Here is a 23,761-nt window from a genome sequence, read left to right as displayed (position 1 = left end):
TGTCAGCCCTGCGAGGTGGGTCAGACTGAGAGTTCAAAGTCATCTAACCAGCTTCTGTGCATAAAAGAGGATTAGAGCTCATGGTCTAAGAAGAGGGAGTCAAGTTCTTCTCCAAAGCGCCTGAAAGCAGGACGAGAAACAACGGATGGAAACTAATCAAGGAGAGAAGCAACCTAGAACTAAGGAGGAATTTTCTGACAGTGAGAACAATTAATCAGTGGAACAACTTGCCTCCAGAAGCTGTGAATGCTCCAACGCTGGAAGTTTTAAAGAAGAGACTGGACAGCCATTTGTCTGAAATGGTATAGGGATTCCTGCCTGAGCAGGGGATTGGACTAGATGACCTCCAAGGTCCCTTCCAACTTTATTATTATTATTATTATTATTATTATTATTATTATTATTATTATTATTATTAAGCACCTGAAGGCAGGACAAGAAGCAACGGGTGGAAACTAATCAAGGAGAGAAGCAAGGTAGAACTAAGAAGAAATTTCCTGACAGAATAATTGATCAGTGGAACAACTTGCCTCCAGAAGCTGTGAATGCTCCAACGCTGGAAGTTTTTAAGAAGAGATTGGACAACCATTTGTCTGAAATGGTATGGGGTTTCCTGCCTGGGCAGGGGGTTGGATTAGATGACCTCCAAGGTCCCTTCCTATGCTGTTATTTCATTCCATTCCAGCTTCTGTCCAGAAAATTTCTATCCAGGAAACCATCAGCTGACACCTCTCTGATTCTTAGACAACTTAGGTCTGGAGCCCACATGGAAGTCAGAGAATGGCCCATAAAAACAATTATAGCTAGTCCTTGACTTTCAACAGTTTGTTTAGTGACTGCTCAAAGTTACTACAGCACTGAAAAATGTGACTTACAACCATTTTTCGCAGCTATGTTCTTTGCAGCATCCCCATGATCATGTGATCAAAATTCAGATGCTTGGTAGCTAGTTCATATTTATTACCAAGGTCATGTGACCACCTTTTGCGATCTTCTGACAAGTAAAGTCAAGGGGGAAGCCAGTTTCACTTAACAACTGGGTTACTAACTTATCAACCGCAGTGGTTCATTTAACACCTGGTGTCAAGAAAGGTTATAAAATGGGGCAAAACCTGCTTAACAAATGTTTTACTTAACAGAAATTTTGGGCTCAGTTGTGAGTATTTGCAATCAAAATGTACCTTTGAGCAAAAGCGCACAAATATCTCAGGAAAGGAATTTCTGAAATGGGAAATGGCAATGAGCTGGCAGAAAAAGCAATGTGGAAAATTTCTGTATGGAATTAATTTAATTTAATCCTCTACGAGGGAGGTGGAATCCTTTAAAAAGGGGCCAATAACTGAACTGTCCTCCATTACAGGTGACTTATGTTTCACTTAGCAACAGAAATTTTGGGCTCAACTGTGGTTGTAAATCGAGGACTATTTGTACAGTCAAAGCCATTGGTTTCTCCAGGCTGTCCAAGGGTTAAAGGGAGTGAGTGCTTCTCCCTCGAAAGGGCTTATGAGGAGTGAATGGCCCTTCTGGCCCTTTCCTTTGCTATCCTGGCAGATTCCCCTCAGGGAAAGGGCCCTTTGAGATTCTTGAGAACCTTCAGAAAGGAACAGTTGGAAGGGGCGGGGCTAATCAGAAAAGAACCGTTGGAAGGGGTGGGGTTAAGAGTTCCCGCCTGTTTGTGAGGAAGAACCGAGTGACAAAGATGTCCTCTTCTCCTGGTAAAACAACATTAGTAATATTATTGTGGGAAGTCAGCCCTCCCCCCTGAGAAGGAAATATTATTAAAAGGGCAGAAAAATATATTTCCTCAAAAGGATTTTAAAAGCAGAAACCAACCCTGCCCCCAAATCTCTCTGTCCCAAGCAGAAGCCAGCTCTGTACGAATGCAGATATAAACCATCAGAAAGGCCCCAGCTAGGAGATCAAGACAAAGACAAAGACCTAAAATCTGCATACCCCGCCTGAGACAGGACATGGTAGGATTAACTCACAAAGGCCAAAGGGCACACCCAGACTCAGGTCAGGATACGTGATACAGGAAATACAAAACCTAAAACAGGAACAGGAAACTATTTCAAATAAAAGGCTTCAAAGGGTATAAAAACCTACTACCCACATGTGCTTTTCTCTCCTCTTTCCTGCCAGAACCATTTTTCGGTCTGGTTCTTCAATAAACTGCAACCTTTCTAAAGCAATCACCATGTTGTTTGTTTATTCCCGGCTTGGATGAACCAGGATGAAGACTTTTCTTTCAACATTATAATAGTAATATAATAAAAATAATAATAGTAGTGCTGAGAGATTCTGCCCTAAAGTCCTTTTCCAGGGTAGGACTTGCCTTCTACTCTATTGAAGATACACTATTAGCAAACTTTGTCCTTGAGGAACAGCCCCTGATCTGAAGTGAGGAAAGATGGTGGCTATGACATCTATGAGGAGAAGCTGTGGGAGTCCTGAAGGAAAGAAAAATCCAGAATATTGAAAAGAATCGAATTCCCCAATGGGAGTATTTCTCAAAAGACATCCAGTTCTTAAAAAAATTACCTCAAGAATTGCAGAAGTGAGGGGAAATACAGGTAATCCTCAACTTATGACAATTGAGCCCTAAATTTATGTTGTTAAGCGAGACATTTGTTAAGTGACTTTTGCCCCATTTTACGACCTTTCTTGCCATGTGTTGTTCATCCATCAATTTCGATGAGGACCTTGACATCTTGTAGATTATGGGCCATCAACGATGTGTCCATAGGTGGCTGATAAGACCGATGTTAGCACGGAATGTTTTACCACATACTGAACAAAGAACTGTAGACACTGTTACTTCAGCATTTACAGCTCTGGCTTTGCGGAGTGCTTGCTTCTCTTGTGCCAAGATTTCTTGCCATAGTAGTTAAGTGAATCACGGCAGTTGATAAATTAGCAACATGGTTATTAAGTGAATCTGGCTTCCCCATTGATTTTGCTTGTCAAAAGGTTGCAAAAGGGGATCACATGACCCTGGGACACAGCAACGGTTGTAAGTATGAAGCAGTTGCCAAGCATCTGAGTTTTGATCACATGATCATGGTGATGCTAGAAAGGCCGTAAGCGTGAAAAATGGTTAAGTCACTGTTTTCAGTGCCATTAGTTGAATGGTCACTAAAAGAACTGTTATAAGTTGAGGACTACATGTATAGGTGTGCAGGAAGCTTGGGGGAACTTTTGAAAAAGCAAATGTAATGATAATAGAAGAAAAAGATTGTAATGGAAACCAGATACAACTAGGAGTCAAAAGTGGATTCATAGGGCTTGGAGGACTACATTTTAAATAATAATTAAAAAATACATAACTACATAAAAATCAGTACATTTATTTTTCTTTAATGGAGTTCTATGGCCATCTATCTTACATGCGTGACTCTGCATAGCTAACATTGTGAAAAATAATATATATAAAATAATACACATATACATATGAATATAGGCAAATCCAAACCATTGCTAGAGATAAATACTATTGAGTGGAATTTAAATCTTGGAGACTGAATACATGCAGTTTTCTTAGCAGAGTTACGGTTAATAATGGACAAGGTGAAAAAAACATTTTTCTGTCTATTCTAAATCTCCTCCTATTAAACTTTAATTGGATGATCCCTGGAACCTAAAGTTTTGCACCTGTACAAGGAGTGGCAGAATATGGGAGTGGAGTTAAAAGAGGAATCAGCCTAGAATTCCTAGATAGCCACAAGGGGACTAAGTCCAAATCCCTTGAATTTGCTTGTCCCTTATCTAACTACAAGTTGATGCTAACTGTTAACTGAGAAGATTAATAGCCAACTAGCGCTTAGTACCTGTTTGTAGTTAGATAATGGGCAGTAGAATTCAAGGGCTGGACTTAGTCCACTTGGGGCTACATAGGAATTCTAGGCTTACTGTATTTTCCAGTGTATAAGGCGACCCGGCGTATAAGATGACCCCCCTTCGGCGCCGAGTTGCATGCCTAGAAAGTCGTCTTATACGCCAGAAACTACTGTTATTTCCAGCATATAAGACGACTCCTGACTTCGGCGCCAATTTCAACGCTTTTGAAAGTCGTCTTATACGCCGGAAAGTATGGTAGTCCTCTTTTAACTCCATCCACGAGTTCTGCCACACCTTCTCTACAGTACCTGGGTGCTTAATTTTGTTAGGTTTTGCTTGAGGGCGCCAAACACAAACATAATCAAGTCACTAATCATTTGGATGGCTGCTTTTGAACTTTCTCCATCTCCTTTATATCATTTTTCAAATGGGGCAATCAGAACTATACACAATATTCATATACTGTAGAAGGGAATAACAGTTGCAGCTGTTTTACTTCCGTTCTTTTCCTACAGATCCCTAATGGGAGGTTTGTTTGTTTTCTTATCTGCCACATACTGAGTCAATAGCTTCACTGGGGTCTCCGTTGTAACCTAATCCTTGTTTAATTACAGCGCAATATTCAACAACATCTATGTCAAATTAAGAAATTATGCCCAAATACACATCACATTCAACGTTCTGCAAGAGAACTACATTGTCCACTGAATTGGCTGTTCTGTCTATTTAAAGAGATTCCTCTCAAATTCTTCACACTTTATACTTTTCCCTATTTTCAATATTTCAGTATCATCTACAAGCTTGGCCAAAGTATGGCATTTTTTTCCCAATGGTTTTGGGATATTAAGTAGTTAACTGAAGTAAAGTCTCTTAGTTATCCAATTATGAGTTATTTCTGCCCTGTCAATAAATGTCATATCAGCCACATATCAGCATGACTGCCAAAATCATGCTTCAAAAAGAAACAGGTCAAGAATAAAATAATGTAAATCAGATTTAATAAAATGTCATTGCCATTAAAATAAGGAAGCAGACTGGCTCTTGTTTACAAGCACCAACCATTATCTCTCACACTCAAACATGCTCTTTCCAGTTTCGAAAGGGAACAACAAAAATATGAGAAATTGTTGACAAGTAGTTTTACTGGAAAAGGAGGAGCGGGGAATATAGAAACTAATAGGACTGGAGGTATCTGAAGAAGAGATAAGTGGATATTTATCCACCTGGATAGAAGAAGAAAAGAGAGAGATCTCTACTGTAGGCCTTAGAGAAACAGTTAAATTTCAGATAAACAACTCTCCTAATAAAAATCTGTTTAATAAAAAATTGGGCATACTGAGTATCTTGATGCAATGGGATTATATTTCAGGAATTTGTTTAGTGAGACCCCATAAATTCATCTATAAATGTACCTATCACATAATCTTGGTCTCATTGTAGTAAATTGAAGCTCTTCAAAAATTTTCCTATAATTGTCTCATCTATGTGTTACCCTTTCTCTTCTCCTTCCTTTACTAACATTTAAGCATAATCCATTCCATTTCTATTTTGACACTGTGATCAGAAATGGAACATTACGTCCTTTCCACACTGCGTACATCTGTATGGCCACTCCTCTTTGTGGCTTCTTTTATCAGAAGTTCACTCTTCTCAATGCAGCTTCTTCCATATTATATGCTGACAGGTGGGGTCTCTCTTGTGTGGATCCTTTTATGAAAAGAGAGGGAAGTATTGTGACTGAAACTCTTTCCACACTCCTGACATTGATATGGTTTCTCTCCCGTGTGGATCCTCCTATGTGAATTAAGGGAACTGCTTGTAATGAAACTTTTTCCACAGTCCATGCAATGATACGGTTTCTCGCCAGAATGGATCCTTTTATGTGATATCAGGGAACTGCTTGTATGAAAGCACTTTTCACACTCTGTGCACTTATACAGCTTCTCCCCCGAGTGGATCTTCTTATGAGAACTAAGGTGACTGCTTTGACTGAAGGTCTTTCCACAATCCATGCACTGATACGGTTTCATCCCAGTATGGATCCTTTCATGGGAACTAAGGGAAGCACTTTGGCTGAAACTCTTCCCGCATTCCGTGCACTTATATGGTTTCTCCCCCGTGTGGATCCTTTTATGGGCAGTGAGGGAACCGCTGGTGGTGAAGCTCTTTCCACAGTCTGTGCATTTGTACGGCTTCTCCCCTGTGTGGATCCTTTTATGGCAGGTAAACTGACTGCTTTGAGTAAAGCTCTTTCCACATTCCATGCATTTATAGGGCTTCTCTCCAGTGTGAAACCTTTTATGAGAAGTAAAAGAACTCAAGTCTCTAAAGCTCCTTCCACAGTCCACACACTGGTAAGGCTTTTCTCCTGTGTGAATCCTTTTATGGGAAATGAGTTCACTGCTTGTACTGAATCCCTTTCCACACTCCATGCATTGAAATGGTTTCATTCCTGTATGGACCCTTTCATGGGAAGTAAGGGACGTGCTCTGACTGAAACTCTTTCCACACTGCATGCACTTATATGGTTTCTCCCCTGTGTGAATCCTTTTGTGTGAAGTAAGGTTGCTGCTCCAACTGAAGCTTTTTCCACACTCCAGGCATTGATACGGCTTCTCCCCCGTGTGGATCCTTTTATGGGAAGTAAGATCACTCCTACTTATAAAGCACTTTTCACACTCTGGGCATTGGTATGGTTTCTCCCCTGTATGGATCCTCTCGTGGGAAGTAAGACCACGTCTCATTGTAAAGCTTTTCCCACAGTCCATACATTTAAACGGTTTCTCCCCTGTGTGGATCCTTTTATGGGAAACGAGATCGCTGCTTGTACCGAATCTCTTTTCACACTGCAAGCATTGGAATGGTTTCATCCCTGTATGGATCTTTTCATGAGAAGTAAGGGAAGTACTTTGGCTGAAACTCTTCCCGCATTCCATGCACTTGAACGGTTTCTCTCCTGTGTGATTCCGTTTATGGGCAGTAAGAGAACCACTTGTGGTGAAGCTCTTTCCACAGTCTGTACATTTATACGGTTTCTCCCCTGTGTGGACCCTTTTATGGGAAGTAAGTTGACTGTTTTGAGTAAAGCTCTTTCCACACTCCGTACACTTGTAGGGCTTCTCCCCTGTATGGAACCTTTTATGGGACGTAAAGGAACTCATGTCTCTGAAGCTCTTTGTGCACTCCATGCATTGATACGGCTTTTCCCCTGTGTGGATTCTTTTATGGGAGGTAAGGTTACTGCTCCAACTGAAGCTTTTTCCACACTCTGTGCATTGATACGGTTTTTCCCCCGTGTGGATCCTCCTATGGGAAGTAAGATCACTTCTACTCACACAGGTTTTTCCACAGTCCACGCATTTATATGCTTTCTCCCTTGTGTGAATCCTTTCATGGGAAATCAGACCACGCCTCATTGTAAAGTGTTTCCCACACTTCTTGCATTTAAATGGTTTCTCCCTTGTGTGGATCCTCTTATGAGAAACGAGATCCCTGCTTGTACAAAATCGCTTTCTACATGTCAAGCATTGATACGGTTTCATCCGTGTATGGATCAGTTCATGGGAATTAGGCGAAGCACTCTGGCTGAAATTCTTTCCGCATTCCATGCACTTTTGTTGCTTATCCCGTATGTGGATCCTTGTATGTGCAGTAAGGGAGCTACTTCTGGTGAGGTTCTTTCCACAGCCTGTGCATCTAAGTGGCTTATCCTCTGTGTGGATACTTTTATGGGAAGTAAGATCAATACTTGTACAGAACCGCTTTCCACAATACACGCATTTATAAATTTTCTTTCCTGGGTAGGACTTTTTGTGTAATATATGATCATTGGTTGCATAGAAACTTGTTCTGCGTTCTCTGCTTTTATATGACTTCTCCACTCTATGAATTGTTTTCTGGGTGTTAAAAGTAGTGCTCCCATTAAAGCTTTTCCTACTGTCTGAACATTTATGTGATTCTGGTATCTCAATGCTTTCATGCAAAGTAAGATTGATATTTAAATTATTATTTTTTCCATGTTCCTTGCACTCAAGCTGCTTCTCTTTAGTGCAGATACTGCTATATTCATGGACATCTGATTTAGGGATGAACATTTTTTCAGGCTTTAAACAGTTCCCTCTTTCTTTGTGATATTGTGTATGGAAGGTGCGATTTTCTCCATACTGAAAATTAGAGAATTTCTTGATCCTATTATTCAGCTGGTTTTCAGTCATGTTTGGCTTCTCCTGATTCTGCAATAGCCCTTCTCCAGTTTCAGTTTGTTTCAAAGAATTCACTCCTGATTCTTTATAATCCTCTGGTTGCTGCCTGTCAACTGTTTGGAAGAAAAAGAGAGAAAAAAAGAAAATTCATCGGATGTTTAAGGTACAAAGTAAAAATACCAACATATTAGCTACATGTTTATTTCAATACTATTGTATCATGTGCTGAGTATATGACTGGGGGTTTTCTTTACTGTATTGCGGATCTTTTCGGTTATTTCCAGAATGTCAGACTGCTTGGAGGCACCTGAAGTATGGAGAAAATAATTCACCCATTGGAGAAAATAATTTAGTGTCAAGACGAAACCTGTAGAGAGTAGCATCTTGAGTTCTGGAGTGAAGTGGGCTTTGTTGCTTAATAATCAGTTTCAATGTGGAAGAAAGCAAGTTGAAATTAAATCTAAAGAAAATGGAGATGCTGTTGCTACAAGGAAACTGGATTTAGATACTGGGATTCTTTGGAAGTTTTTAAGAAGAGACTGGACGGCCACGTCTGAAATGGTATAGGGCAGTAGTTCTCAACCTTTTTAATGCTGCGACCCCAACCGGTCGTAAGTCGAGGACTACTCAACCGGTCGTAAGTCGAGGACTACTCAACTGGTGCAGCACCGTTTGCAGAATGGGACTTTTGGCGGGGTCATCAGGGCAGAGACCGCCTGGACAATTCCTATTGGCTTTTGAAAGCCAATAGAATTAGACTCTATTCAAGAGAGTCTATTCTATTGGCTTTCAAAAGCCAATAGAATAAAAGGGGAAAAAAATGGCGGACTGCGTTGTTTGGCGACCCCCGTGAAATGGTCGTTCGACCCCAAATGGGGTCCCGACTCACAGGTTGAGAACCACTGGTATCGGGTCTCCTGCTTGAGTGCGGGGCTGGACTAGAACACCTCAAAGGTCCCCTCCAGCTATATTGTGATTGATAAATAAAAGTCATCCTCCCTTGGGAAAAAAAAATCCAGATGTGCACTTCAGGAGTGTTCCTTCATCCTCATCTGTCCTTGCATTTGTTGGCAGTCATATAGAGATCTGCGTTTACCCACAGTAACAACTTTGAGATAAACAGTGTGAGACAATCAGGATAATATTTATTTATTTATGAGACTTATATACCGCTTTAAGTGCGAGCACTCTCTGAGCAGTGTACACCAGTAAGCAATGTATATATATATATATTTACATTGCCCCCAACAATCTGGGTCCTCATTTTACCTACCCCGGAAGGATGGAAGGCTGAGTCAACCTTGAGCCAGTGAGATTTGAACTGCTGACCTGCTGAACACAGTCAGCTAAAGTGGCCTGCAGTACTGCACTCTAACTGCTGCGCCACCTCAAATATGACCTTTATCCTTTTTTTTCTCCTCCAAGTGGTGAGATTGCTTAAATGAGCTACATCTATTGTACTTGAAAAGTTTTTCTGCCCGGCCCAATGGTTCTTTAATAAGGGCTAACCACAAGTTAACAAACTCTGCTCTGTGACAATTAGTTAATTAGAACTTTCCCACTTGTGCTGCTGCCTGAAACTGACCAGACCTTAATCCAGTGTTTCTCAACCTTGACAATTTTAAGGCATGTGGACTTCAACTCCCAGAATTCCACAGCCAGCTGGCTGTGGAATTCTGGGAGTTGAAGTCCACATGCCTTAAAATTGTCAAGGTTGAGAAACACTGCCTTAATCAGTTTCATACTGAGGATTGTGTGTCCAAAAGCGAACAAGGCAAAGAAACCCACTAAGCACATTCCTCGCAATGTTTATTTTCAATTTTTGCCTGTTTATTCATAATATCTTCTTTCCAAATCAATGTAAATGCAAATATTAACTTCCTTCTTAATAATTATCCAACTACAGGGTAAGCAACCCAAAGGAGAATTACTTGCTGTTTGCCCTCCCCCCCCCAAGCTATTTGGGGGGGGGGTGGAATCTCCCGGTATATATTCAGGGACAATTTTTAATAAAGTTTCCCTAAGGGGTTATTTTCAGCGCTGTCATCTCTCTTGCACTGTGGTTCTTTGGTATCTGTCCTGCAAACCCCAATTTAAGGGTTGATGCACAAATCAGAAGCAACACAGGATTTTCAAATGCTATTGTAGACAGAAAAAAAAAAGAAATGTAAAAGACAGTTCTAAGGCAGTGTTTCTCAACCTTGACCATTTTAAGGCATGTGGACTTCAACTCCCAGAATTCCACAGCCAGCATTGCTGGCTGTGGAATTCTGGGAGTTGAAGTCCACATGCCTTAAAATGGTCGAGGTTGAGAAACACTGTTCTAAGGGGACTTGCAAACCCACGTAAGCAACGTTGGAAACCGTCACAGAAGGTGCTTGTTCCTTTCTTGAGATAGCTCCTACCAGAACAAGTGTGAGAGGCAATTATTATTTTAATATTAATATTACTTGGATTTGTGGATGATGACTTCCAGTCAGGCGAGGAGAACCAAAGCCTGCATTTTTCATGTTTGAAATTGGCAGCTGGATGTGAGATGTGGACTACTGAAATTGTCTCTGGAAAAAAAAAAGAGAGATCTGGAAATTTCCTACATGTATTTTGGACAGTTGATTTTTGTGAGCAGACAGTAGAAACTATTGTTTTCTGCACCTGTTTGTGATCAGCTAGAACAGTGGTTCTCAACCTTTTTAATGCCGCGACCCCCAACCGGTCATAAGTCGAGGACTACTCAACTGGTGCAGCACCGTTTGCAGAATGGGACTTTTGGCAGGCTCAGCAGGGCAGAGACAGCCTGGACAATTCCTATTGGCTTTTGAAAGCCAATAGAATTAGACTCAAAAGCCAATAGAATAGAAGGGAGTAGAACAGCTAAGGAAAAGGGGGAAAAATGCCGGACTGCGTTGTTTGGCGACCCCCGTGAAATGGTCGTGCGACCCCAAATGAGGTCCCGACCCACAGGTTGAGAACCACTGAGCTAGAAGTTGTGGATTCCACCATCTCTGAGTAGTAAATGCAGCTTTTCAGGATTCAAGGTTTACTCAAACCTCTTCTTTTTAATAATTTTGGAGTATTAATAGGATTTAAAGATGGCTGGGAGGGAGAAGGAAAAAATATGTAAGACTGGTTTACTTGTGTACGGTTAAATAGTAGGTTATTCTTTGTGATGTTTAATGATTATCCGGACTGGATCGTTTTTCTTTTAGAAATATATAATGGCATATCAAAATAAGGAGTTAATATTTCAGGTAATGTTTAATAGTTGATAAGGGGGATGAGGGGAACCTAGACTAAATGGAATGGGGATTACATATTTATATTATTAGGTGTTTTGTTGTTAATTTTTACTACATCTTTGTTGATTAATAAGGCTAGCTGAAGATTTAGAGAAGACTTTGTAGAAAATAGGGTAAGATATGGAATGAAAAGGTATTGGGGCTGTATTTTAAGAGTCAATGATCTATTGTTAATCTTGATTAATATTAATTGGAGATGAAAAGGGAAGACACTTAGTGGGGGGGGTTGCACTTTCTAACCTTCTTTTATGTAGTTTTGTATTAGGTTTTGTATTATCTTATTTATTTAACACAGTCCTTAACAATATATAATATAATAGTAGTAAAGTTGGAAGGGACCTTGGAGGTCATCTAGTCCAACCCCCTGCTCAGGCAGGAAACCCTACACCATTTCGGACAAATGGCTGTCCAATCTCTTCTTAAAAACTTCCAGTGTTGGAGCATTTACTGCTTCTGGAGGCAGGCTGTTCCACTGGTTAATTGTTCTCACTGTCAGGAAGTTTCTCCTTAGTTCTAGGTTGCTTCTCTTGATTAGTTTCCACCTGTTGCTTCTTGTCCTGCCTTCAGATGCTTTGGAAAATAGCTTGATTCCCTCTTCTTTATGGCAGCCCCTGAGATATTGGAATACTGCTATCATGTTCCCCCTTGTCTTTCTCTTCGTTAAACTAGACATACCCAATTCCAGCAACCGTTCTTTATATGTTTTAGCCTCCGGTCCCCTAATCATCTTTGTTGCTCTTCTCTGTATTTCTAGAGTCTCAACATCTTTTTTACATCCTGGTGACTAATGCTGAGATTATTTTGATTCATATAGCTACCCATCTCACATCTATGATTTTAGGTGCAATGCACATAAGGTTATATCAGTTATCTCCAGGAAAAGTATAAACCTGAATCTCTTCCAAGTAATTGATAAGCTGCTTAGCTATTATCAGAATATATCTTCCTCACCAATTTCAACCTGGAGCAAAATAAATCACTTACTCAAGGACTCCACATTCTTAGCATTTTCCAGCATGACCTCTCTGTATAGGGATTTTTGGTCAAAATCCAGCAGAGCCCACTCCTCCTCAGAGAAAAACACAGTTACATCTTCAAAGGACACGGCGATCTGAAGTACAAAAACACTCCTTGTTAACGTACAGTTGTAGAAAATATTCACAAATTCCTTATTCTAATGGCAAATATTCCACTTGTTGGGAACATCTCTTATATTCATTTTGATCAAGTCCTGAGGCACGTTCATTAAACAAGTATTGGGATATTCCTATATGACACTTTAATGTCTTACGTTGCCCAGTGGGAGATACACAATCTTCACTGAACAACAAGATGAACATGTTGGGAGATGTCCTCAAGAAGCTTGAGATGCTATGAATGGAGGGATGGTATCAGATCAGGGGCTGCCATAAAGAAGAGGGAGTCAAGCTATTTTCCAAAGCACCTGAAGGCAGGACAAGAAGCAACGGGTGGAAACTAATCAAGGAGAGAAGCAACCTAGAACTACGGAGAAACTTCCTGAGAACAATTAACCAGTGGAACAACCTGACCCCAGAAGCGGTAAATGCTCCAACACTGGAAGTTTTTAAGAAGAGACTGGACAGCCATTTGTCCGAAATGGTGTAGGGTTTCCTGCCTGAGCAGGGGGTTGGACTAGATGACCTCCAAGGTCCCTTCCAACTTTACTACTGTTACTATTACTAGATCACTGTGAAAGATGCTTATGCTCGGATAAACTATTAGCTGGGAGATATTAAATTGGCTCCGAAAAAGGGATTCAGACCACTGTGGAGAGAGTTGCATGTTCCTTGAATGAATCATGTTGCACTTTGGGAGGTGGGATCCTCCTACCTGGCTTGGAAATATAACCTTTGTTTCTGCACCATCACAAAGAGGAGACCTTTCCACTGGTACAATCATTATTGCTCCATTTTCTGAGAATGAGATAAAAGCAGAGGAATTCACCAGTGGAACAACCTGCCTCCAGAAGCGGTGAATGCTCCAACACTGGAAGTTTTCAAGAAGAGACTGGAGAGCCATTTGTCCGAAATGGTATAGGGTTTCCTGCCTGAGCAGGGGGTTGGACTAGATGACCTCCAAGGTCCCTTCCAACTTTACTACTACTACTACTACTACTACTACTACTATGTCAATGTTTTAAAAACAGTTGGAGAAAACCTTTGCACACAGGACTAAGGTATTATTGTAACAGGAACTCAGGAAAATAAAGACTTCCGAGGACTCCAATACATGAAAAAGAACCGTCTTTTACCTGATGAGGTCTCCTGAGATGGGTCCTCCTGGGAAATCTTCCCCAGGACAATTTCTTGAGGGAGGTGTGACATATTTCCTGATGCTTTAGAACAGGGGTGTCAAACTCAATTTCATTGAGGGCCGCATCAGCATTGTGATTGGCCTCGGGACTGGGTGGGTGTGGCCAGGGTGGGTGCAGCCTACTGGGTGGATGTGGATGGAATGGGTGTGGCCTATTGGGTGGGTGTGGCCTGCTCTACATCGTTCGTGTCAAGGGTGCCTGTGGGGGACAGGAGCGGGATAGATCTGAGGGTCTCTGGCAGAAGGGGATGGGACCAGGGCAAGCGCCAAGGCATGGTCCACTGGAGAAGCCTCACTGTTCCTCTCAGACCATGCAGGGGAGGGAGGGGCTTATGGAGCTAAGACTGAATGCGTTTCAGCATAGATGGCCACCACAAAATTGTACATTGGCTCCTGGCTGGCCTGGGCCAGGGCGAAGGCAGAGGGGGCCGTCTCCTCACAGTTTCCAGGATGGCTTCGCGGGCCACATGAAACCACTTCGCCTTGGGCCTTGTGTTTGACATGTCTGCTTTAGAACCATGGGTGGCCACCTCCATGAAGAGCACACGAGCCTATAATAGCAGGCAAACAAAATATTACTGCCCCTGTCCCAACTTGTTATATGTCCTTGGAAATAGAATAGAATAACAGAATTGGAAAGGACCTTGTAGATTATCTAGTCTAGCCCCCACCCTAGCAGGAGATCCTACACCATTTCTGACAGAGTCTCTTCTTAATTGTTTTCAGTGAAGAAGCTCCCACAACTTCTGAAGGCAACTTCTGTTCCATTGATTGATTGTTCTCATTTTCAGAAAACGTCTCCTTATTTCTAGATTGAATCTCTCCTTGATCAGTTTCCATCCATTATTCCTTGTCTGGCCTTCGGGTGCTTTGGAAAATAGCTTGACCCCCTCTCTGTGACAGCACCTCAAATATTGGAACACTGCTATCATGTTTCCCCTGGTCCTTCTCTTCACTAAATCGGAGAGGAGGTAATAGTAATAGTAGTAAAGTTGGAAGGGACCTTGGAGGTCATCTAGTCCAACCCCCTGCTCAAGCAGGAAACCCTACACCATTTCGGACAAATGGCTGTCCAGTCTCTTCTTAAAAACTTCCAGTGTTGGAGCATTTACTGCTTCTGGAGGCAGGTTGTTCCATTGGTTAATTGTTCTAACTGTCAGGAAGTTTCTCCTTAGTTCTAGGTTGCTTCTCTCCTTGATTAGTTTCCATCCGTTGCTTCTTGTCCTGCCTTCAGGTGCTTTGGAAAATAGCTTGACTCCCTCTTCTTTGTGGCAGCCCCTGAGATATTGGAACATGGCTATCATGTCCCCCCTTGTCCTTCTCTTCGTTAAACTAGACCAGTGGTTCTCAACGTTTGTGTGATGGTGACTCCCGTCACACAAATGTTCTGCGCATGTGCGGCACGGCGCGCATGCGCGGCGCCGCCCCGAGGGGAGAAAATGGCGGATCGCCTTCTTTGGCAACCCCCGAGAAATGGTCGATCGACCCCAAATGAGGTCGCGACCCATAGGTTGAGAACCGCTGAACTAGACATACCCAATTCTAGCAACCATTCCTTGTATGTTTTAGCCTCCAGTCCCCTCATCATCTTTGTTGCTCTTCTCTGTACTTTACCTAACCAGGGCAGAACTCTATTAAGACCATCCTAACTATATATTGGAATGGAAACATGTAAAAATCATTTATATTGATCTCACCTGCCGTTTTTGCTGCATTTTCTGTTCCAGTTGGCTCAAGAGGAAGCTTTCAGCCAGACCGATTTCCTGGGAGCTGGTCTCTGCTCCACATATCCAGACACAGTTCTCCATCTGGGACAGAGTGCCCAGGGGCAGAGCCACCAGATCCATTATCTGAGCTTTCACGTGGTCTTCTTGGCTCAGCCACCGATCATAAAGATGGTGGAGTTGGCTGCACACGTCTCGGAGTCCTTTAGCCTCCTGGCAGCAGAGTTCCCTGAAAGGGCAACGATGGAGGACACAATGTGTGGTTTCTTCTTTCAGAACGCCCTGCTGAGTTCTTGCTGTTTGTCCAACTAAATCAAAAAGCTCTTCTGAATCTGCAAAGTAACTTTCATTCATGGGAAGAGAATCGCAGAGAGAGACTCCTTCAGCCATCTTGAAGAATGAGGCATTTCTCCCCTCCATGACTCAATTCTTTGGGAATTATGTTCAGCTTGCAGGCTTAGATGAAAAAGTGTTGAAAACTATAGTCCAAAGCACTGAAAAAAACCTTTCATTATATATAGGTTTATAATTTGCCTCCCTAAAAATACACACGAGAGTGTCTTGCAAGGATTAAAAGCAAAAAACGGTAGGTCACAAACACTAATGAAAATTACAATGGGTGTTGAAAAGAAAAGAATCTTGGTCATTAACACATATACCACTTCCAGCCCGGCTACATATTACAAAGGATGTGCAAATCTCTCTTGAAACTTAAGAAACCTTGACGTTTGTGGGAATTTAGTTTATTTTTTTTGTTATCTACCCAGGGTGCCACTTTGCAAAGACTCAGATCTATTGGGAATGTTGACACTGGATCCTTTGAGTGTTGCAAAGAGGACTATTTCCCTCCCATCAATAGTTGCAAAAGAGGGGGGGAATGTCTTAGTCATTAACACAACACAAACAACTTCCACCAGACATAGGCATCACAAACAGTGTGCGGGTTAGAAATCTTGAAGTTTGTGAGTTTTAATTTTTTTTACAAATATCTACCCAAGATGCTACTTTGGAAGGACTCATATCCAGGAGGATATTGACATGGGACGCAGATCAGCCTGGCCTCTTGAATTTCTGCTGAAAGGAATATTTCCTTGCCTCCAAGTCCCGGAAAGGAGACATCTTCTCAAGCCAGGAAACCCAGATCTTCTGAACTGCAGATATTCCAGATGCTCTTAGCGAAAACCCAGCCCTAAACTTGCTGGAGTCTTTAAGACAACTGCAGAATTCAACCTTTTAACCAAGAAGCTCTTTTCTTGGCAGAAATAAGAGTCCGGGGCGCTCTGTAAAAATGGAGCAGGTGAATGGGAAGTGCAGAAGGTGGGAATATTGGGGGGGGGGCGTTTTCCAGCTTAGCCCCATAAGACACCCCCCCCTTCAGATCTGGAGTCTGAGAAGATCTCCCGGCCTGGCTCACTTCACCACGACGAAGGAGGCGCTTCCCAAGCCGGGCAGCTGCGGGAAAGAAAGGGCCAGCGAAGGAAGGCTCCGTTTGCAGACTCAGTCCGCTTCCTGCAAAGCGCGCCCTCGGCGTTGGAACGGTCACTTCCTGCCCTCCCTTGTAAGCATCGGGCGAGATGCTTTTTCTCTGAGCGAGCAAAAGCAATTCGTCTGAAGCCGGCGGTTGTTTGCGACGGGCGCCCTCTGGCGGGTCCTGCGTGCCAAGCCCGCGGGGCGATGGGAGGGGAAGTGAGGTTTCCAGCCCAGGATTGCCGGAGAGAGAGATGCGCTAAAGCCTGGCAAAGCGTACTCGCCATGTAGCTTTTCTCTATCACTTTACAATGCCTTAGTAAGGCCACACTTGGAATACTGCATCCACTTTTTGTCACCACGATGTAAAAAAGATGTTGAGACTCTGGAAAGAGTGCAGAGAAGAGCAACAAAGATGATTAGGGGACTGGAGGCTGAAACATATAAGGAAAGGCTGCTGGAATTGGGTATGTCTAGTTCAGGGGTAGGCAACCTTGGCTTTTAGGACTCGTGGACTTCAACTCCCAGAATTCCTGAGCCAGCATGGCTCAGTTTGGAAACCTCCCTTTCCCCTCAGCGTGGCGGTCTCAGGAATTCTGGGAGTTGAAGTCCACGAGTCATAAAAGAGCCAAGGTTGCCTACCCCTGGTCTAGTTTAACGAAGAGAAGGACAAGGGGGGACATGATAGCAGTGTTCCAATATCCCAGGGGCTGCCACAAAGAAGAAGGAGTCAAGCTGTTCTCCAAAGCGCTCAAAGGCAGGACAAGAAGCAACAGATGGGAACTAATCAAGGAGAGAAGCAACTTAGAACTAAGGAGAAACTTCCTGGCAGTTAGAACAATTAAACAGTGGAACAACCTGCCTCCAGAAGTGGTGAATGCTCCAATAGTGGAAGTTTTTAAGAAGAGACTGGACAGTCATTTGTCCGAAATGGTATAGGGTTTCCTGCCTGAGCAGGGGGTTGGACTAGATGACCTCCAAGGTCCCTTCCAGCTTTATTATTATACACATGCACCCAAGAATATACTAAGGAAGAAGCTTGTCCACCCCAAGGATGAAACACCCGGACACACATTAAGCAATGTGGTACATGCAGTACAATGCAGTGAACCATGTGCAGATCTGTACCTTGGGGAAAGAAAACAACCACTTCATAAATGTTTATGAGTGACAAAGGTGATCAGGGGTCTGGAGGCTAAAGCACATAAGGAACGGTTGCTGGAATTGGGGATGGCTAGTTTAATGAAGATGACTACTGAGAATCTCCATAGACATGGAAGTCAGTACGACGTATTGTCATAAAGCTGTACGACCAGAAACCCGGGCCTCTCCTCACTCCTGCCATCTGCAACTGAGGCTTCCAGGATAAAAGCATCCCAACTCGCTCCTTTTGTCCTCCCGGGGATGCAGGGCAGCGGCTTCGACCCTTTCGGGAAACGTCGGAGACAAAACTTGGCACAGAGAAACGGCTTCTTTGCTTGGAGCCCGCGGGGAAGACATGGATCTGCCGAAGGGTCCCCCTCGCCTGGAACCCCGATCCCAAGCGAGGCTGCAGAAGGACCTACCCCCTCCATCCCTGCCCCGCAGATGCAGCCGCGCACACGGATATCCAATGCATTCCAGGTATCCTCGTGCTCTCCAAGGGTTAACGGGAGCGAGTGCTTTTGCCTAGAAAGGCCGTACTGAGGAGTGGCCTTTCCGGCCCTCTGTTTCGCTGTCCTGGCGCTGCCCCCCCCCCCCGAATTCCCCTCTTGAGAACCTTCGGAAAAGACCCGCTGGAAGGGGCGGGGCTAAGAGTTCCCGCCTGTCTGTGGTGAGGACCCGTTAAAAGCGGCCAATGCGAATAAAAGAGAATTGTATGTAGCTCGGGGTTGAAATGAAGGGTCCTTGGTGTTCTCTGGGCTTAGTGGTTTTCTTGCAGACGTTTCATTAGCCAAACTAGGTAACATCATCAATGCTAGTTATGGGTAATAAAATGTCTGCAAGAAAACCACCAAGCTCAGAGAGCACCAATGACCCTACATTTCAACCCTGAGCTACATATAATTTCCTGATGATCAGCTAAAATAAGGAAAGCCCATTTTAGCAATAGCACTTAGACCAGTGGTTCTCAAATCTGTGGGTTGGGACCCCATTTGGGGTCGAATGACCATTTCACAGGGGTCGCCAAACAATGCAGTCTACCATTTTTTTCCCCTTTTCCTTAGCTGTGCTACTCCCTTTTATTCTATTGGCTTTTGAAAGCCAATAGAATAGGCTTTCTTGAATAGAGTCTAATTCTATTGGCTTTCAAAAGCCAATAGGAATTGTCCAGGCTGTCTCTGCCCTGCTGAGCCCGCCAAAAGTCCCATTCTGCAAACGGTGCTGCTCCAGTTGAGTAGTCCTCGACTTACGACCGGCTGAGTAGTCCTCAACTTACGACCGATTGGGGGTCGCAGCATTAAAAAGGTTGAGAATCACTGACTTAGACTTATATACCGCTTCTTTCATTATTCAATATGTTTGCAATTTACATTTGTAGCAAGGATTTATAGCATAAACAGCACAACGCTAATGAAAGATAGTTGCAAAGGGGTGACAAAAATCCTTAGTCGTTAACACAATGCATACCACTTCACATCAGAATCAGAATAGCTGGGACTTTGGAAGTCTTCTAGTCCAGACCCTATACCATTTCAGACAAGGGGCTGTCCAGTCTCTTCTTAAAAACCTTCAGTGATGAAGCACCCACAACATCTGAAGGCCAGCTGTTCCACTGGTTAATTGTCCTCACTGTTAGGAAGTTTCTCCTTAATTCCAGGTGGCTTCTCTCCTTAATTAGTTTCCACCCATTGTCTCTCTTCAAAGTTTTCTCCCCCCCCCCCTTCCCCAAATATCTACTCAGGCTGCCACTCTATAAGGACTCAGATATCGGAGGAATATTGATAAGGGGTGTCAATCAGCTTGGATCCTTGGACTTCTGCAGAAGAAAATATTTCCTTGCCTCCAGTCCAGGAAAGAGGGTACCTTCCAGGCCAGGAAACCCTGACCCTGTGACTTGCAGATGCTCCAGATGCAGACACCTAGCCCTGATCTTGCCAGGTTCCTCAGAAGCTGAGTTTGTGCAAAAACTCAATTTTCACCCAGAAGGGGCTTGCCTTGCAGAAAAAAGATGCCCTGTGCACCGTGTAAAACAGTTAACAGTTACTCCCTGCTTGTGGGGAACATTTAATGTAGAAATGCAATGCTATACTTTTAGTAAAACAGTACAGTAATTCTGAGTGATTTTGCCCCAACGTCTCTCTCAAAGGGAGGACTTTCCAGCTTTTGTACTGTACTAAGAAACACTTTTATTGAAGAACAGTCCCTGATCTGAGGGGATAAAAGATGGTAGCTGTGGCATCTGGTATATGAAGTGGAAGAGCATCGTGGCATCTGGTATATATGTGGAAGAGCAAAATGGAGATGCTGAAGGGGAAAAAAATACTGAAGGAAATCATGTTGCTAAATGGAAAAAAATTGCCAAATAACCAAGTTTTACAACAACAAAATTACCTCAGGGAACAGAAGTGTGAGGAAACTGAGATGGCACATTCCTCTCAGCAAGCAAAGTAGAATTCATTTAATAAGGGAGAGAAAACAGCTAAATATAGGAGCAGTTTAATAAAGGAATTTGAGGCGAAACATCCATTATAGGAGGAGGAATTAAAATACAGAATTAAAAATGATCTTCATCAAGTATGAAATTAAGACAAGATTAAACCTAAAGAGCTTAGAATCCTAGACCCTCTATACAAAATGAATTCATGTTTTCTTTGAAATAACCACAAATTGGGGCATGGCAAATTTGATTTCCATCGCTGAGAACTGAAATATACTTTTCTTAGTTTCCAGAAAGTTTACTATGCAAGCAAAACTAAATGGATATCTTTGAAGACAGACAGAATCGGTGTAAATCTCAATGGAAGACCAAAAAATGCCACTGTATTGAATGATGACCAGAGGTTGATGACAATCACAGCATTTTCTTACAAATGTTATGAAGCGCTTTGCTGTCAGAACGACTTCCTTTGTTCTGTTCTCAAATCTCCTTCATTGGATCCTCGGACCCTAACATTTCGAGCCTTTTTTTCATGTCGCCTCTTTTTTCAGACATTTTATATACCTCAATCCTGCCGCCTTTTTCTAATTATTCCTTAACATTCTCAAACATTTTACCCATAAGGACAGGTTCAAGATTCATCATTCCAACAATGCTTTTGACTGGGCCCTTGTGTTTAATTTCCTAAATCTCGAAAAACATCTGTGCTTCCCTTATTTACAGTACTCTTCCTTTCCCCCCCATTTTATTACATCCTTCACTTTTCGTATTCCACATAGGAGTTTCATCCCACCGTGTCGTTATTAGATCATAGTCCCCTCCATGCATTGAAATGTCGTGTTCTTCCTATTCACTGTATATTTTGTGTATTTGTAGAGACCCTGAAATTGATCATAACATTTATCCCCGTATTTACATTAGATATCTCATACCTTTTACCTGCCCCACCATTTACTTGACATTGTTATTTGGGATGTATGTGTGTGTGTGTGTGCCTTCCCCCCTATTCATTTAAAAGCTCCTCAGATCAGGCTTTCACAGCACCTTTCAAATATTCATCCTAATTCTTGGGAGATGTAGCATATCATTACCGATAAACAAGAATACTTGTAGCTCTGGGTTGAAATGAGGGGTCCTTCGTGCTCTTTGAGCTTGGTTGTTTTCTTGCAAATGGTTCATTACCTGAACTAGGTAACATCATCTGTGCTAGTGAACTTTTACCACGATGTAAAAAAGATGTTGAGACTCTAGAAAGAGTGCAGAGAAGAGCAACAAAGATGATTAGGGGACTGGAGGCTAAAGCATATAAGGAACGGCTGCTGGAATTGGGTATGTCTAGTTTAACGAAGAGAAGGATGAGGGGGGACATGATAGCAGCCTTCCAGTATCTCAGGGGCTGCCCCAAAGAAGAGGGAGTCAAGCTATTCTCCACAATGCCTGAAGGGCAGGAGAAGAAGCAACGGATGGAAACTCATCAAGGAGAGAAGCAACCTAGAATTAAGGAGAAACTTCCTGACAGTGAGAACAATTAACCAGTGGAACAACCTGCCTCCAGAAGCGGTAAATGCACCAACATTGGAAGTTTTTAAGAAGAAATTGGACAGCCATTTGTCAGAAATGGTATAGGGTTTCCTGCCTGAGAAGGGGGTTGGACTAGATGACCTCCAAGGTCCCTTCCAACTTTATCATTATTATTAACTGTCTGCGAGGAAACAACCAAACTCAGGGAGCACCAAGGTAGGATATTATTGCTTGTATCTCGCAACTGAAGACTCCAAACTATATTGTACATTTATCAACTTGGGTTACCATCTCAATCACGTAAGTAACAGTAAGCGAAGTCAATCATTTCTGACCACGTAGTCTGCTGTTTGTATCCAGTATTATCTCTCTTTCTGATCCATATCCTTCAGACCAGTAAGGTAATAGTTTTACCTGAAGCTCTTTTCACACTGTATGCATTTGTAGGGTTTCTTAATAATGTGGATCCCTTTATGGTAAGCTGATCATTTTGAGTATTGCTCTTTTCATACTCTTTATGAGCCTCCCTCCTATGGGAATTCTTCATGAGAAGTAAGAGAATTGCAGAAAATACTATTAGTTATGAAACCCCTAACATTTTATTATGAAATCTTTATTATGAGAATTATGAGGCCCTCAATCTTTTACTTTACAAATTCAGAGTGCACAAGATCATTGATACCCAAAGAAAATGGTTGATGGGAGTTGCCCTTTCACAAAATGATGGCAATGCAGGTATAATCAAATTCAAAGAAAAAATAATAATCATGAAACAGGTGCTTACATTATTCACCAAAACATTTTCTGGCTCACCACAATATTTACCATCAATATCTAGCTGAAATGACATTTTTTTTCTGGAAAAGTAGAATGATACATCGGACTGTGCTACAGCCATGTTGTTTTAAAAACTTTGATCATTTTCCTGGGCCTATGTGGAAACCAAACACATTCTTGGAAATAAAGATGATTCGGTACTCCAGATCTTATTTTACAGAAGATTGTGCAATGGGGTGGAGAACGAGGACAAATTGACTCAAGAAAACTGAAAGTGACATGATGCAAGCAAGAAAAAAACAGAGAAAAAGGAATGCAGATTAAATTTTAAGCTGGAGTATGTGATCAGTTTGTCAGTAAGATTTTCCTTAATTCAGTGACTTTTTAAAGCCTATAAGCCAAATGTTGAGGTGCAAAGGAATTCCTCCTTCAAATTTCACTTGAAAGCACCTATGACGTTCCATTTGCCTCAGTCATTGCAACAGAAAGAATAAGAGCATTGCAGTTTGACAATTTTAATTTTTCCTGATCAACTCTCCCATCCTCCACAGCATTTAAATTATGTACACTACCCAGAGTTCCTTATCAATAGTAGTAAAATTTACAAAGACTTATATGGGGAAAGCTGCATTTGAAAAACTTGCCCCACAAGGAGAATTCAGGTTTTCTTAAAAAAAAAAAAAAAAAGAAGATACTCCCGTACTTCTCATCCAGAGCTTTGGGAACCTTGAATTAAAGGCAAGTCCTGGACAAAGGTAAGCAGGAAGTACAACACTGGATTGGTTAAAAATGACTGTGTAAAGCAGAGGTCCCGAACCCCTGGGCTGTGACCCATTTGGAACTGAGCTGCACAAGCGGCGGGTGAACATGCGTGTGGAGCTCCACTTATGTGAGTTGCGGATGTTTGCACTCACATGCAAAGCTTGTGAAGGGCAGGCACTTGTGCTTCTGCGTGAAGCTCCACTCACATAATGGAGCTTTGCGCACTTGCCTGCCACTTGCATGGAACCGTCCACTCTTCCC

At 42.4% G+C, this 23,761-nt stretch overlaps 1 protein-coding gene across 1 annotated transcript in view; it reads right to left on the bottom strand.

Annotated features, from left to right (window-relative positions):
* Positions 1-3,336: 3,336 nt before the first annotated feature.
* Positions 3,337-23,761, bottom strand: part of LOC120303101 (zinc finger protein 845-like) — a 44,641-nt gene continuing 24,216 nt past the window's right edge. Inside the window, exons 8-11 of the mRNA XM_039332271.1 lie at positions 15,367-15,815; positions 12,320-12,446; positions 10,490-10,597; positions 3,337-8,152 (exon numbers count right to left, since the gene is read on the bottom strand). Of these exons, the coding sequence (XP_039188205.1) occupies positions 5,508-8,152; positions 10,490-10,597; positions 12,320-12,446; positions 15,367-15,815 (3,329 nt within the window). The 3' untranslated portion in view covers positions 3,337-5,507. The remainder of the gene's footprint in view (positions 8,153-10,489; positions 10,598-12,319; positions 12,447-15,366; positions 15,816-23,761) is intronic.

The sequence above is a fragment of the Crotalus tigris genome, unplaced genomic scaffold, assembly GCF_016545835.1.
Source record: "Crotalus tigris isolate CLP2741 ecotype Arizona unplaced genomic scaffold, ASM1654583v1 scf7180000024460.1087499, whole genome shotgun sequence".
Taxonomy (NCBI): Eukaryota; Metazoa; Chordata; class Lepidosauria; order Squamata; family Viperidae; genus Crotalus; species Crotalus tigris.
This window is presented reverse-complemented; position numbering and strand designations above follow the sequence as displayed.